The sequence below is a fragment of the Aulonocara sp. 'chitande type north' Nkhata Bay genome, linkage group LG7 (assembly GCF_057382095.1).
Source record: "Aulonocara sp. 'chitande type north' Nkhata Bay isolate Kocher_YH1m ecotype deep benthic linkage group LG7, A_spYH_male_GT1.1, whole genome shotgun sequence".
In the NCBI taxonomy this organism is placed as follows: domain Eukaryota; kingdom Metazoa; phylum Chordata; class Actinopteri; order Cichliformes; family Cichlidae; genus Aulonocara; species Aulonocara sp. 'chitande type north' Nkhata Bay.
This window is the reverse complement of record NC_141350.1, coordinates 25,254,388-25,269,464: the sequence shown is the minus strand read 5'-3', so window position 1 is coordinate 25,269,464 and position 15,077 is coordinate 25,254,388. Positions and strand designations below refer to the sequence as shown.

The window sequence follows — 15,077 nt, the reverse complement described above, 5'->3', positions numbered from 1 at the left end:
TTTTGTGTGTTCAAGGTTCTGTAGGGACCCCATTCAGTCAGGACTGATGTTAGGAGCAACTTAAACACTAGTTATAATGCTTACTTCTGCTGACATTATGGCTTACAATCTCCCTTTGCTGCAGTGATGTAGCAGTGTTATAAATTACATGGTGGTGCCGCAGTGAAATTCTTTTTGGTAATCATTATGGATGATCTAATTATCCATAATGAAAAAATATGATTTGAAAACACCTAAATTGCGAAATCAAGATAGAGCGATAGCAAAAAGTAAGAATGCCCTATTTCAACCCTAAGGAGTGTATAACACATAATAAAGATAATCTGGTCCTTATCAGATATTAACATTAGGAAATGCAATCTCAGATGAACAACACATGAGACTGTATTTCATATCAATTCAGTTTAATTTATATAGCACCAAATCACAACAACAGTTGCCTCAAGGCGCTTTATATTGTAAGGTAAAGACCCTACAATAATTCAGAGAAAACAGAGAAAATCAAGACAATCATATGACCCCCTATGAGCAAGCACTTAACAGGAAGAAACCTCCAGCAAAACCATGCTCAATGAGGGGCGCCCATCTGCTGCGACCGGTTGGGGGCAGGGGGGAGGAGGACAGGACAAAGACGTGCTGTAGAAGAGAGCCAGAGGTTAATAATAACTAATAATTAAATGCAGTTTGGTGTATAAACACATAGTGAGTGAAAAAGGTGACTGGAAAAGAAACACTCAGTATCATTATTTATTTAAGAAAAATGCAAAAACAATGAGAAAACCTAAGTACAGCCATACTGCTTCCATAGGAATTAAGAGGTTATATAGCAGCCAGGTGCTGCTAATCAAATGCACTTGACTAACGAATCACCAACATGTGTGTCCACCTCTATAAAAGCAGACAAGTTCATGGCAGTACAGTTTGAAAAAGACTGAACAAGTATGGCTTGTGGAAGGTTGGAAGGTTTGCCAGGAAAAAAAGAAAAGAACATGGCAGCACAGTTTATTTTTGCAAAGCTGCATCTAAACAGACTACAAGACTTCTGGAACAACGTCCTTTTGGGCGATGAGACCAAAAGTAATGATTTTTTCTCATAATGCCCAGTACCACATACATCTCACACCAACTGTCAAGCAGGGTTGTGGAAGGGCAATGATTTGATCCAGTCATAAACTCCTAAAGTATTACAGAGTCAAATGTGTGACCATCTCTCTGACAGCGAAAGCTTGGCCCAAAGTGAGAGTTGTACATAAAACCACAAACCTCAATTAATTCTTAAATACATAATGACATTGTGGAGTAATATGTCATGTTCAGGTTATGATTGTTTGTTTGTTTTTCATGTCCTACTGTGTAAAACTTAAGAATTGAAAGTGTACTTGTTACTTTTTACCATGTCTGAATATGGTTGCTTAGAAATTGTTTTCTTGGGTCATGACAGTAATATTAACCTACATGTGGCCATTTCCACTCACAATAACCATAGACTGTATATATGAGATAGACATAGCCACCCTGGCATCACCATTTGGATTGTGCACTCATTTTAAAGCCGTGGGGTTAGTGTTCTAGCTGCTGGGGATCTGATCTTCATCTACAAACACCACATGTGTTTGCAACATGAATTTCATTCTTAAAATCTGAAGAATAATGTTATATATCATCATGTTATATATCAGATAATTCCATAAAAAAAACAAAGAAACAAACAAAAAACTCCAAAAGGCATCAGCAACACAAACACAGCAGAAGTCCAATTAAGTGAATCCAACAAGAAGTGAAGTGCAACACACAGTGTCCACATATTGATCGAAGTGGCCACGCCCCCAGCTTTCAGTCTTAAAAAAGTTAGTCAGTAATAGAACAAGTCTCGAGCAGAGGGAACTCATTTGAATGTAAAGGCATTGACTGGATTAGCTCATTCAGCCTAGTGGGAATTACCTGCTACCTGATGACTTGAATCATAAAGTCTGTTGTTATGACTTTAATGGAATAGATGTGTAATGTGTGGTGTGAACAGTTTAACACTCAAGAACAACACAAAAACAAAAACAACTTAGCCTTGGGAGGTTAAGAGGATTATTGCCATGGACCCTGGGTTTCTGCTCAAGTGTTGGATTTATTTTTAGATTCTTGTATTTATGGTGTTTTCAGTTATTAATGAGATTATTTTTGTGTGTAAAAATCCCTAAATCCCATGTATTCCCTAGAATCCCTAGTGCTCCAGTTTTGATCATGCTGATTTCTGTTTGGTTTTGCTATTGGGTTACCAGCCTAAATAAACAGCTGGCTTTTTGTTCGTACTCCAGCTCACTCTATCTGCATTTGGGTCCTACATCACACTCCACCATGGCAGATTAAAACCTTTCAGTGGCATTTGATGACTACATTTTCAACTACTTTCCTGGCAAAAGGGCTTACAAATGATTTTATGATGACGTAACGATTGCCCGTGTATAGGAATTTCTTTTACTTATGTATTAATCACATTATTTTATTGTATAATGCCTTGGTGCCGCTGGATTTTAACATGTCTGACACTCATACAGTAAGACAAATGGTGGGGGTGTAGTAAGGAAGTTGGGGGGAAGCAAAGTTTGGATTAAAGAACGTTAGCTACCGCTCACCGCTCGTCTGCAGGCTTTATTTAAATGGAAAACTTCCACAACACCCGTCTACTTCCACCTACATCTTGGATTCATCTGTGCACTCGTCAACATTTTCTCAAGCGGGCCTCAAACTCTGAAAGAGACTATTCTTATTAATGTGTATTTTCAGCAAAAACATTTATTCTGAAAAGATGAGTTTCAACATATAAAATAAGTTGTGTATGGCAAAAATGCTATTGATCCACCTTATAGACTAAGAGAATAGCTTCTTCACATGAAACATGAAGCTCAAACACACTTTGCTGTCATCAAATGTAGAAAAATAAAAACCTCACAGAGGAAGGAAACCATGGCAACATAAACAGACTAAAGACAGTATATAAACAGTCAGCAGCATCTCTTGCAGCTGTTGTGCGTTTAAGAATGGTCCACGGAGCAGCGTCCACTCCGGTAGTTCTATGAGCAACAGCGCTGGAGGACTTTTTTGAAGAAGTTCCTGAACTCAGTGTTGAAGACAGTGTATATGACGGGGTTCAGGGCGCTGTTGACATAGCCCAGCCATGTCACCACGCTCATTAGGGCTGGCGGGATGTGGCACTCTTGACAGCGTGCTCGCATTGTGTGGAGGACAAAGAAAGGAGTCCAGCAGAATAGGAAGGCACCTTTGGGAGAGAAACAGGAATCAGGAGATGAATGCTTCGTCTCTGTGAAATCAATACTTCTGATCCTAAAGAGCAAAAAGTCAGCGTTTACAGAGAAAATACATTTCATTTTAAAGTTAAGCAAAACAGATATCATTCACATATTATGCATATTAACATAGTATTAATATATTTAGTTGTGGACAGAGGTTTACATACATTTGTCATGCACATGAATGTCATGGTAAAATTGGACTAGTGATTTGATTGGACTGGTCTTCTTCCAGGGTGGAAAAACAAGAATTCAGGGTCCAGAAATTTGAATCCACACAGAGTCAAGAGTATACATCCAGGGATAAAAATATATGCATTCGTCCCCACTGATATTTCAATAAGAGAGATTGTTTGGAAGAATTAAACAGGATTTTTTGAGATACAGAATTCACTTCAGTTATTTGACCACACTGACCCATGATAGCAGAACAGATCTCACTGGTGATAGGATTCAAAGGCGACGACTGGATTACAGCATTGGTGTCAGCATTGAGTTTGGTGGTATGGGAAAGTCGAAGTAATGATAAGAATAGATTCTTTGCACACTCAAGAAAGCAAGAAGATGAGTGAAACTTAATGTTTGGACTTAATGTGGACCACTGTCCTGTTGGAATACTCAGTTGTGTCCAAGTTTTAACCATCTACAAGTTTCCAACTTGAGGTGAAGTTGAAGAATTTGGAGGCAGTTCTTCTTCATTACTCTATCCACTTTGTGTATGTACCAGTGCCACTAGCAGCAAAACAGCCTTGGGGCATGATGTTACCACTACCACTCTTGACAATCGTTATAGTGTTGTTAGGTTTTAAAGTCTCACCATTACTCCCTCTTTCACTGGCTAATAGCTCAATATTTGTCTTGTCTAACCATAAAACATTTCTCCAGGAGGCATTTGGCTTGTCTATGTGGGCAGTTGCAAATTTCAGTCAAGCTTGAAAGTCCCAATTTTGGAGCACAGCTTCTTTCTTGGTCAGCACGGTCTCAATTCATCGCAAAGCAAAACTCACTTCCTTGTGGACACTGATGGTAGTGTTCCAGCAGTTTCCAATTCATGACAGGATTGGGTGTTGGTGATTCCTGGATTGTTCCTGAACATCCTTTCCCTATCTTTTGAGGGTGAAAGATTGGGTCTCCTTCGAGACTTTGGCAAAGTGGTGACACATCTGAATAACTTGTACTTGCATACAATTTTTTAAACTGATGATTTTGGAATTTGCAGTTGTTTGGAAATTGATTCATTCAAGAGACCTTCCCAAATTATGTAAATCTACAGTTCTCTTTGTTTGATCTACACTAAGTTTTATGGACTTTCACACTGTTCTGAGTATTAGTTAGTCCAATGAGTGCTTTCAAATAAATCCTTTTTATGCTGGCAAAGAGAAACTACTGGTTTTATTCAATCACAATCACTAACAAGAAATTAGGCCATGATTTTGTCAAGTTAGCAAATTATAGAACCTTCATGACCACTTGTATTATATTTAAGAGAATCTGTGTATATATTTGAGCCTGTATATATTATTTTGACCATGTGTCAATTAAAGAAAATCCTGAATACATTCAAATTTGTGCACCCAAATCTGTTTTTAAGTCATGAAAGATATATGCTGTACAATCATCCCACCCTGGAAAAAGAATAGCTCAAATGATGGACCAAAATGACCATGGCATGCATGCCCATGATGTCTGTATGTCAATTTCTGAACAAAAATGTAGATAATCAAGCTTGTTCAAGTAGAGGAGTATCTCCCCCGCTATATGGCAATTAACCATCAAAGCAGAACAGATCTCAGTCGTGACAGGATTTAGGACAGAATCTCCTGGAATCTAAATGTTGATGACGAGTCACCACAGCAGCAGATGAAGATGGAGATACTGAAGACTGAAAATGCTGTACAGTCTGGTTTAAAGTGGGACACCTGGTTACTTTAACCCACTAAGTGCCCTTCATATCTACCAACTGGGATTGAACACTAAGTCTCATGTTATGATTTTTGGATTTATTCCCAGTATTTGTGTTGTTCTGCATGTTTTGGATCTTTGTCTTGTTAAATAAATGTTTAAACCACCACATTATGGAACCATTGCATCAAAGTAGAAAAAACTAATTACTGTGCATCACTATAACCTCTGGTCACAAAAAGACTATACCAACACTCGCTTTTGTCCACTGAGCCTCTCTGATTAACTAACTCAGTATACATCTTTCTCAGGCTACCTGTACCAAAAATTCATTTTTTTAATTTGGTAAAAATCCACTTAGGACATTGTAACTTAGAGTTTCTTTCTCTCATATTTTCTCTCATTGATCCCATTGATAACGGAGAGCACCTGACCCAAACACAATTTATACCTATTGATAAAACAGTGCTCGCAACGAGCTTTCTAAAAGTATTTTTTCCTTGACTAGTACTGTATAAACCACCTAATATATTTGGATTATATTGCTCAGACTGTCACTTAAACATGAGCCTTACCTGCACACTTAAACATGCACCTGACATGGCCTTAACCAATAATTGGATTTGAGCTTAAGGAGCTGTAAGGATTGGCTGCTGTGTGCTAAAGGAAAGCACTTGTTCGCATTAGGGAGCAAAGCTGGCTGCTATTAATAGACTGACCCCTTTCTAATTGATCTGTTAGTGCCTCGGGATAGGCATCAGAGGTGGCAGTGAAGAGTTCAGGTAGCCGCAGAGCAGAGATGTCTGACATAACAACATTCACTTTAAAGGTTCGCCGACAATCAAATCAACAGCAACAGTTTTAGCAAGAAGGACAAGAAGAAAAATAATGATGGTTGATTGTTTTTCAAATGACAATATATATTTTGAATATCAGTAAGTATGCATACCTTCTTCAATGACCTCATTTAGAGGGGATCAGGCTTTCATGTCAGGATCAGGCTCCTAGACTCTGGAATATCCTGCCACTTGATATTCATACTGCAGGGTCCCTCCAGTCTTTTACATCCCGTCTTAAAATTCACTTTTATACCATTGCTGTTAATTCAAGCTCAGTTTGAGTCCCATCGTGTTTTTTATGTTGTGGTGCCTGTGTTTTAGTTTGTTTTTGTCACATGATATTGTATTTGTTTGATTTCATGTTTTCTTTTATTGTATTTATTTTATGTTATGGTGTTTTGACCTTTCAACACCATTTATATCTTCAAAGTGGGTAAAATTATCCCTGAAATCCAGACTCTACACCAGCCGCAGGGCCCACCTTTAATGTGTGACACTTAAATTGTGCCATTTGTTTGTGTTACATCAGTGTTGTTCTTAGTACAACAAGATTTGCTGCACTTTGGGCTTTTGTAAGCCCAGGGCACGTTCCTAATTCAGCCTTATGTGGTTAGGATGTTACTGAAAACAAGCCCAATGATGTGGATTTCTATAACAGGACTTCTATCAAATATTGCTCTAAAAATATATATATATATCTGCAGAACATCAAGGAAAAGTTAAAGTGTTCAATTCCTTGTTTTCCGTTGGCCTGCCTCCTCAGCATTCAGAGTCCAACCAATGCCACAGCAGCGACAGGGCCAATAACAACAGCGAACCAATTTCCACTACAAAGGCAGCTTGGTTTTAGATTATAACGTTTTCAGTTAAAATGTCTCCTCAATGCTACTGAAGGAAGTGAACTCACCCACAACGACAGGAAGCACCTTCATAGCCTTCCTCTCGCGGCTGTTGATCTTGGCCCTTTTTCTTCTGCGCGGGTCGTGGTTGAACTTAATCTCTGCAAAACTGACCGCTGGCACAGGGCCGTCTTTGTTCTCTGTTGAGTTCGGGGGCAGGTCTGGGGACTGCAAGGTGGATGCTTCATCGAGAGTATCTGCTGGGTCTCGCTCTATAATGGGAGGCAGCAGAGGTGGCAGCGAAGCCAGAGGAGGCAACGTGGCTGTGGCCTCCTGCAGCTTGCGGCACGCCTGGATGCTGTCCTTCAGCTTGGCTTTACGTGCCTCCTCCCATCGTCGCAGGCCGCGGAACATGCCACAGTACAGCAGCAGCATGATGGGGCAGGGGATGAAGAAGGAGCAGACGGAAGAATACAGAACATAGTCATCATTCTCTAGTTTACATTCCCTCGGATCGCGGCCTGGGACATTGTTGATGCCAAAGATGATTGGCGAGGCTACAGCCAAGGCCAGGATCCAGGTGGCCGACAGCAAAACAACTTGCCGCAGGTCCACATGCTTCCTGTTGTAGTTGAGCGGGATTGACACAGCGATGAACCTGCAAGAGGGGCCAGAAATATGGCATCACAGCCAGCTTAGAGCTGCTACACTAGGTTTAGGTTTTGTTTATGATATATGGTTCTAAGTTGGTACTGATGGTGTTTTGTGTTATTATCCTTATTTCTTGTCCCAGTATGTCCAAAAGCATGCAGTGGTCTTACAGCCACAAAAGAACAAAACCCATCCAGAGGATTTATTTGTTTTGCAAACCCTATAGCAGAAGAACTAAAACTATTTTTAAAATGTCTCAAGGTGGGCTTGAAGGATTTATCCTCTGGTATCAGAATGCACTGTACATTGTAGTTCTCCACACTCAGAGTGCTCACCACAGGAAGGCTGTCTGCTGCTGAGAACACCTAAAATTGGCATGTACCAATTCCACTGCCATCTTAACAATTCTTTAAGACTGAAGGCAATTTTATCTTTTTATGGAAATAAAATCAAACTAACCTGAATCTTCACACTAGTGCAGAATTTAAGTACTCTTCAAACACTGCAGCCAGTAACTATGTGATTAGTTACAGTTGGGACTGAAAGATGCTGTAGCTGTAGGATGTTTCCAGTTTCATCTTAATCTTTTTTTCTGTTTTGTTTTTACTGTGTAAATAAATAAAACTCTGAAAGAAGCCCCTAGCCCTCTAAAGTGACTCTGTCAAACCGGCTGCTTATCAGGCAGCTTTTTAAAAACTAGAAGAGTTCCTTCTTCAGACCTGAACATTAACAGCAGGTGGACTCTGTGCAGACCTTCAGATTCTGCCTCCTGACCTGCCTCTTGAATTATTCAGACTGTCATCCAGTTAAACCTCTAAACGCTGCTGGCTACTTCAAAAAGCTTCAGATCATCATCATCAGTCCACGTTAACTTCACTGCTCCCCATCAGTCTTTGATGTAATCATATTTTCTGGAGTCAGGACATCAGATTTGAAGAGCATCCTGAATTTTTGTCTCCCTCAACATCGGCTGAGAGTTCGGATAATCTCATGAGACATACTAACAAGCGCCGAGCGAACCTGGCAGTTCATCAGCAGTTGGCTCATCCCTCATTTGGGGATTTAAATTCTTTTGCCTTTTCTAGGGGGTTTTCTTTTGGCGCTTTTACAGGAGTCAGACAAAAGGTCGCCGACATATCAGAACCATCAGACCCTGACAAGCTTTGGATCTGATGGTGTCCCTGAATGTTCCTGAATCATGAGAGGCCAGTTAAAACTCTTGAGTCTTGAGTCTCTACATTAGTTGTGAATCTTTACCTCATTCTTTTCATCAACTGTACAGTTTTTCCTCATATTTTCTCTAGGAGTCCACTCCGGGAATGAACACGTGGAGTTTAAGCCTGTATCTGTTTTTCCAGTATTGTGGTCCAAGCTACAACGGAGTGGCTGTAGTTCAGGAGACAAAGCAGATCATCTACTAATCGGAAGGTTGGTGGTTTGATGGCTATTCCAGTCTGCATGCCAAAGCATACTTCAGCAAGATACTGAACCCCAAGTTGGTCTCTGATGCGTTCATTATATTAATGTGTGTGACTCTCAGTTAACGCTTAAGCACTTAAACATAGAATAGTGTTTGTGTGAATGAGGAATGTTGTATAAAATGCTTTGAGCCCTTCAGTAGAGTAGAATATATAAGATAAATATAAGATCACGTATCATTCATTAGTATCTATCGATGTACTATCTACACAAAAATATTTTGATGGGATACGGAGTCTTGTGACGTCTGTTTGAATTTTCTAGTTGTTTTCTTGATATTTATCTCAACATCTACTTTATAGTTTTGCACAAAATCTAGTCGGGACATTCATAACACCCAGATGATGAGTCATACTCACTCATTTTCTCAGTCATGATCTTTTAATTTTTTTGTACAGAGGATGGATCAACTTGACATGAAAGTCATTTAAACTGGCCAGTAGCATTTCAAAGTGTTTCCTGTGATGTATCTCAAGATGTATGTTTGTATAGATACATTCCTGAGTTCCGAGAGAATGGAGAGTACTAAAATATATCTGATGATCTTTTAACTTTTAATTTCACCACAAGGTTAGAATGTGTGGATTTAAATGAAAAGCTTTACAAAAACTAACATCTTGTTTCCCACAGGATGACCTTCCACTTACCTTGGTGGTTTGTACATTTACTAATGTCACGTTTAATAACTGAATAACTGCGAAGTTAATGAACTGAACTTAGCACTTCTTTAACAGACGAAATGTCTGTAAGCTAATATGGAGAGCATCTTCTAATAGCCTGACAGCACCATCGTTATGAGCAACATGGCAGCTCCCTGAAACCCATCTTAAAGTTCAATCATGCAGATCAGACTAAAAAGATCTCTGGTTCCAGCTGTCTCCATTTATTCTAAGGTCTACTTTTTAGTTAGAGTGTTGAAGAAAAGCTGTTAGGCATTTTAACAGCTTAAAGAGGGGGAATAATTCAGATCCATACTGTTACTAAATGAACGAAATACAAAGGGTTTAAAGTGTCAGACGTCGATGGTTTGTAAGGTGTGGAACATCAGCTGTAATAGGACAACAGACACAGAACAGCCACAGTGCTCTGTGGAAAGTTCAATCCTAATCTGAGCGGCATTCTTGCATCTTTCACAGAACCTACTGCTGTAAAACATATTACAGTATTCACTCCACTAAAAAGTATACATTACTACATTGTAGTAAATGCTGCAGGTATTCTTAGGTACTTTTTGCATTATTTTGACATCAGTAATACTTTAAAAGGCTTTAGGACCCCTGTGGTTTCTGAATTCTTTTTTGTGTTGTCATGGGAGTGTAACAAGAGTGAAGAGTTTTTAGAGTGTAAAAAGCCTAACCTTCCTCTTTTGGAAGGACCTGGCTCCAAGTGGAAAGCTGTGGCAGGTTTCAAATTCCCGTGCTAACCAATGACTGAAGTGACACCTCTTTATGTTCAGTATATGCTGAAAGCCATAAACATAGCAAAAAAAAAAATCTTTTACACAGCTACTGGTCCAGAGCATTTAAACAGGCTGGTGTTAACTGCTGTTCAAAACAGCAATATGTGAACTTCAAGGGAAGAGGCTGCAGATGTATGGTCTTCTTGAAAGCAATATAACTTTCAATGAGACCCAACTGTTCAAGAACAATTTGTAATTGTTCTTAAAATTTTGTTCCAAGAAATTCAGCTAATATTCCTATTGTCAAGATCACTGACCTACTGGCACTCCCTGTATCATCACCACCAGGATGAGATTTTTGTTAAATACCGTCCATCAAGCGAACTGCTGATTGTCTGCTGTTCTCTTGCCGTACGGCTTCAATGTAAGGGAACAACACAAGATCCTGCTGTGTGTACCTGTACAGGTGAGTACTGACCTGTCAATGCTGATAGCACAGAGATTGAAGATGGAGGCAGTACACAACATAACATCCATCGTCATGAGACCATCACAGATGGTAGTGTTGAGGGTCCATACACCATCCTGGAACTGAGAGGCAGACAAATGCTTGTCGTTTAATGTTTACTCGTACCAAAAATTACCTTGACACACAATCTGAAATCAAAACGGGCCTTCTACTCTACAGTTTCTTTATGATACAAAGTTTGAATGTATGCAATGATTCCTATGATATTTTAGCTTCATATATCAAATACTTTTCAGGCTGTATTTTCAGACCATTTTTTCCACACATTGAAATCAGAGTCAATTGTTGAACAGGAAGTTGAAAACTATTAAAGATAAAAACCTGAACATTTCACTTCCCCTTCTTATCATAAAAATGAATCCGGAGCTGTAATTGTTCTCTAATAAGTATTTGACATATGAAGCTAAAATTTCACAGCAATTATTCTGCCTGTCCAAACTTTGGACCATAAAATTTGTATGCAAATCAGAGATGGTTGAGCATAAAAAGGTCTGAAACTTTGGTGATTTGAGATTTTTTTATAAAGGAACTGCACTCCACCAGCTAAAGGTTGCTGGCAGCCTTTGATATTTCAAAAAATGCTTTTTTCTTTATTTTGTTTTATTACCTTCAAGTCACTGTATGTTCGTGCAGAGTAACGTGCTGAGTTTACTGAGTAAACAGAAAGTTTGACCTGGACTGAACTGTCCTGTCCAGCTTCTTTACCAGGTCATGACCCTGTCAAACCACCACTGACCTTTGCTTCAAACCTGCAGAGCATTGAAAAACATCACTCTGAACTCTGAAGATCAATAAGGAACAATGAAAGGTGGTGATATGTAGTCATTAGAGAATATCTTTGCTGACAAAAGCAGATTTGGGGTGATCGTGATTTTCATAGCTGAAGATCAATTTGTGGATTACACAAACTGTCTCCTGGTTTCTGCATGGGTCTTACTGTTTTTCACCAATTTTAATAACATCGACTGCCTAGTTTGTTAGTTTTTTTGGTTTGTTGCTGTTTAATATTTTATGCAAAATCTATATAATCTTTTACAGAAATAAAACTCAAAGATCAGAAAATGTAAACACGGAATTTCTATTGTGAAAATTGACCTTTTATGTAGCAGCAAAATGTTTTTGGTTTACTTTGGAATTAAATATCTCAAGTCAACCAGCTCCTGTGAATTTCTGTTTGACATGGGTTTTAAAGAGGTAATGGATTCTGCTATTATTAGGGTTTATTCTGCACATTTAATGAACTTTTTAATGCCTTTTCAAATAATTTGTTGGTTGAACGCCATCCAGAACTGCTACTGCAATGACCTGCCATCTGGTGCCCAAAGACTCAGAAAGAGATCCAACAGTTTTTAGGGTCCCTGAATCTAAATACTCCTGTGAGATTAGCAGCCTAAGACAGAACTGGAAGCTGTGTCTCTCAGTTATGGGTCCTTCTCAGTTAATTAACATCTCCAAAGACGGTATGTTCCGTCGCATCTCACCTCCGAATAGACGAAGAGCGGCAGCACGAGCACCGCCAACATCAGATCCGCCACTGCCAGACTCACGATGAAGTAGTTGGTGGTGGTTTTCAGTGCCTTTTCGACGAACACACTCAGACACACCATCAAGTTGCCGCAGATGATGACGACGATCAGCAGCACCCCGAAAACCAGGGCAGGCAGGTTGTGCAGTGCCGCGGTCGCTGTCCCCGCCTCCTGCGCTGCGCTCAGGTTTGCCACCATCTGCGCCGCGTCGGTCTGATCCCGTCCGAGCCACAGCAGCGCGGCCAACGGGCTCATGAAGGCCGGGTTGGAGTCCGACTGCCACACTGTAGCCTTATCATGCTGTCACACAGACTCCACTTAGACTGTAGCAGACTGCAGTGACGAGCTCCAGTGCGCACCGTTGCGCCTTTTACGCAAAAATCCTCTGCGTAAAAGCAGATGGACAAAAACACAAGTTGGTATTTACAAAGTTAAACTTTTATTTAAATATTAAAAATATGGTGATGAAGTCAGATTTTTGTCACAAAGAATATTTAGTGATGAAAAAAAATCCAGAAGAATACAGATGCAGTTCTTTAAAATCTTTCATTAAAATCTTCATATCAATAGAAAACTGCTTCTTTCTTTAACGCTGGGAAGATAGCCGAAGGACTCTGGGGTCAGACAGCAGCGAAAGTGTCGTGCCGTGGATGTCTCCAGCTCCCGAGTGTTTGCCTGCAGCCCGCTAGCACAAAGGCCACCGAGGCCAAATTAACCGATTAAAGCCGCTTATCACCTGCGCTTTACGGTGTCCTTCAGCCCTTGAGCTCCAGCAGAAGTTTGTCCATCTGTCTGTTCATCTGCGTGCATGCGTATCACGGAGACGGGGGGAGACAGGAGTGGCCACTGCAAAAAAATATATATTAATTAATTAATTAAATAAAAATATCCACTGAATTTGACCTCTCTACCTCTATTTGTGCTGTTGGTGCATTTTGGAGCAAGTTTTGATTAAATTAAGTGGAAAAAAAATATTCTTTTGTTTCTGATCAGTACAGTTGTAGCATTAGTTTATCACTCAGCATTAATTAGCTCATACACCTTTTGGATACTCCTTGATATTTAGGATTGCTGGCCTTATCTGATAACTAATCTGATCAGTCTGTATCTAAAAGACACACAGAGGGGGAGAGAGAGAGAGAGAGAGAGAGAGAGAGAGAGAGAGAGAGAGAGAGAATCACATTGGGACAACAGTGATAATGCCTAGGGTAAGAGTCACCTCTCCTCCATCTTTTTATATACAGTTTGCAGTTTTATACCACAAGAGGCCACTTTCACATTAAAGCCTTGAAGTGTTTTGAACGTTGGGGGAACATTTCTTGCAGTGTTAAGTGAATGAACAAGGTTCAGCTGTGCAACAGGGGCCCAGAGGGTGACAGAAAACTACAGGAATCATCTGCTGCTGTTCAGCATCTGGATTCAGTTCAATCAAAATAATTGATCAGTGAAGGCATTTTATTATTAACAATTTTATTCAGGTTCAATTCAGTACTTAAACTTTACTGTTTTGGTGTTGCTACACAGGGGGGTTCATATTGAGTAAAATGGCGCTGATACACGCTCAGTATTGTGTTGTGGGTACAAGGGCCCCATACATTTATGGGTTGGTTGCAGCTTTCATTTAGTGGAGATATGAAACCCCCACAAACACTCAGCCACTGGTTGCTGTGGCTTGCTTGTTTTTGCTAACAGACTGCTGAGGTGTTACTATGTGATCACTGGTGTATTAGTGTGTTGGCATTAAAAAGTGGGAATGCTTCGCAATAGCTGAAGTTGATCACCTGCAACCATGCATTTTAAAAGTTGTTACTGTGTCACTGTGCCTGGAACAGGTGCAAGAACAGATGACAGAGTTATCACTAGTGGTTCAAAAATTCCTTTGTGCAATTTGACAAAAATTAAGTACTGAAAAACAGATGTCCTAATGCAGGTAAATGGTTAAGAAAGCTTCATGGTTTTCAATTTGCACCATTACAGCGTTGTAATCTATTATTTTTCTTAATTTAATTTGCTCCCTTTAGTTTTTCCTGCACTGTTTATAGTCTGTGATGCTTTTCTGAGAACCGTTTTGTTCTCTACCAACACTAATGACTGCCTAGAATCTCTTCTCATGTCACTTGGGTCTGGAGGTGATAAGGTGAATTTTAATTAGAGGTCTTGCTGTCTACAGTGATGATGGATCAGCTGAGCACTGACGCCATCCAACACTCGGGGGAAGATGATGGGGGAGCAGTGAACACACCTCCTGTCTGTCTCTGGAAAGACTTCAGAAATGTCAATTTTTAATGTAGTTTAGATCAGCTGACCAGCAGCTGTGACCCAGTTTGTTGCTGATTTTTAACTCCAGCTTGCAAAAAGGCATCTTTCCCATACAGTACCATGCAAAAGTCTTGACCCACCCATCATTTCTTTTTATTTTGCATACAAGGAACTTGAGTTTCTTGCAATTTCTTGAGGTCTTGAGCAATAACCTTCAAATATTTTCTTCTCTCTTTTTCAGACCAGTCCTTGTACCTGACCATTTTCTGAGGAATGTCTTCCTTGGTAAGCTACGTAACACGGACCTATAAATCATTCTATTATAAAAAGGGCAATTAACTCAATGGATATA

The 15,077-nt window shown here is 39.8% G+C and overlaps 1 protein-coding gene across 2 annotated transcripts; it reads right to left on the bottom strand.

Moving 5' to 3' along the window:
• Window positions 1–733: 733 nt before the first annotated feature.
• LOC147325208 (D(4) dopamine receptor-like) lies at window positions 734–13,557 on the bottom strand. 2 transcript variants are annotated; one of them, XM_086299613.1, is made up of 6 exons: window positions 13,378–13,557; window positions 13,203–13,312; window positions 12,422–12,851; window positions 10,890–11,002; window positions 6,951–7,540; window positions 734–3,271 (listed from the first exon to the last, which is right to left on the bottom strand). In XM_086299613.1, the coding sequence occupies exons 3-6, from the start codon at window positions 12,719–12,721 to the stop codon at window positions 3,066–3,068; spliced, it is 1,209 nt and encodes a 402-aa protein (XP_086155739.1). In that variant the 5' UTR covers window positions 12,722–12,851; window positions 13,203–13,312; window positions 13,378–13,557; the 3' UTR covers window positions 734–3,065. The 2 variants fall into 2 exon arrangements, with proteins under 2 accessions (XP_086155739.1, XP_086155738.1); XM_086299612.1 differs by lacking the exons at window positions 13,203–13,312; window positions 13,378–13,557 and having other exon boundaries at window positions 12,422–13,187.
• Window positions 13,558–15,077: the final 1,520 nt, after the last annotated feature.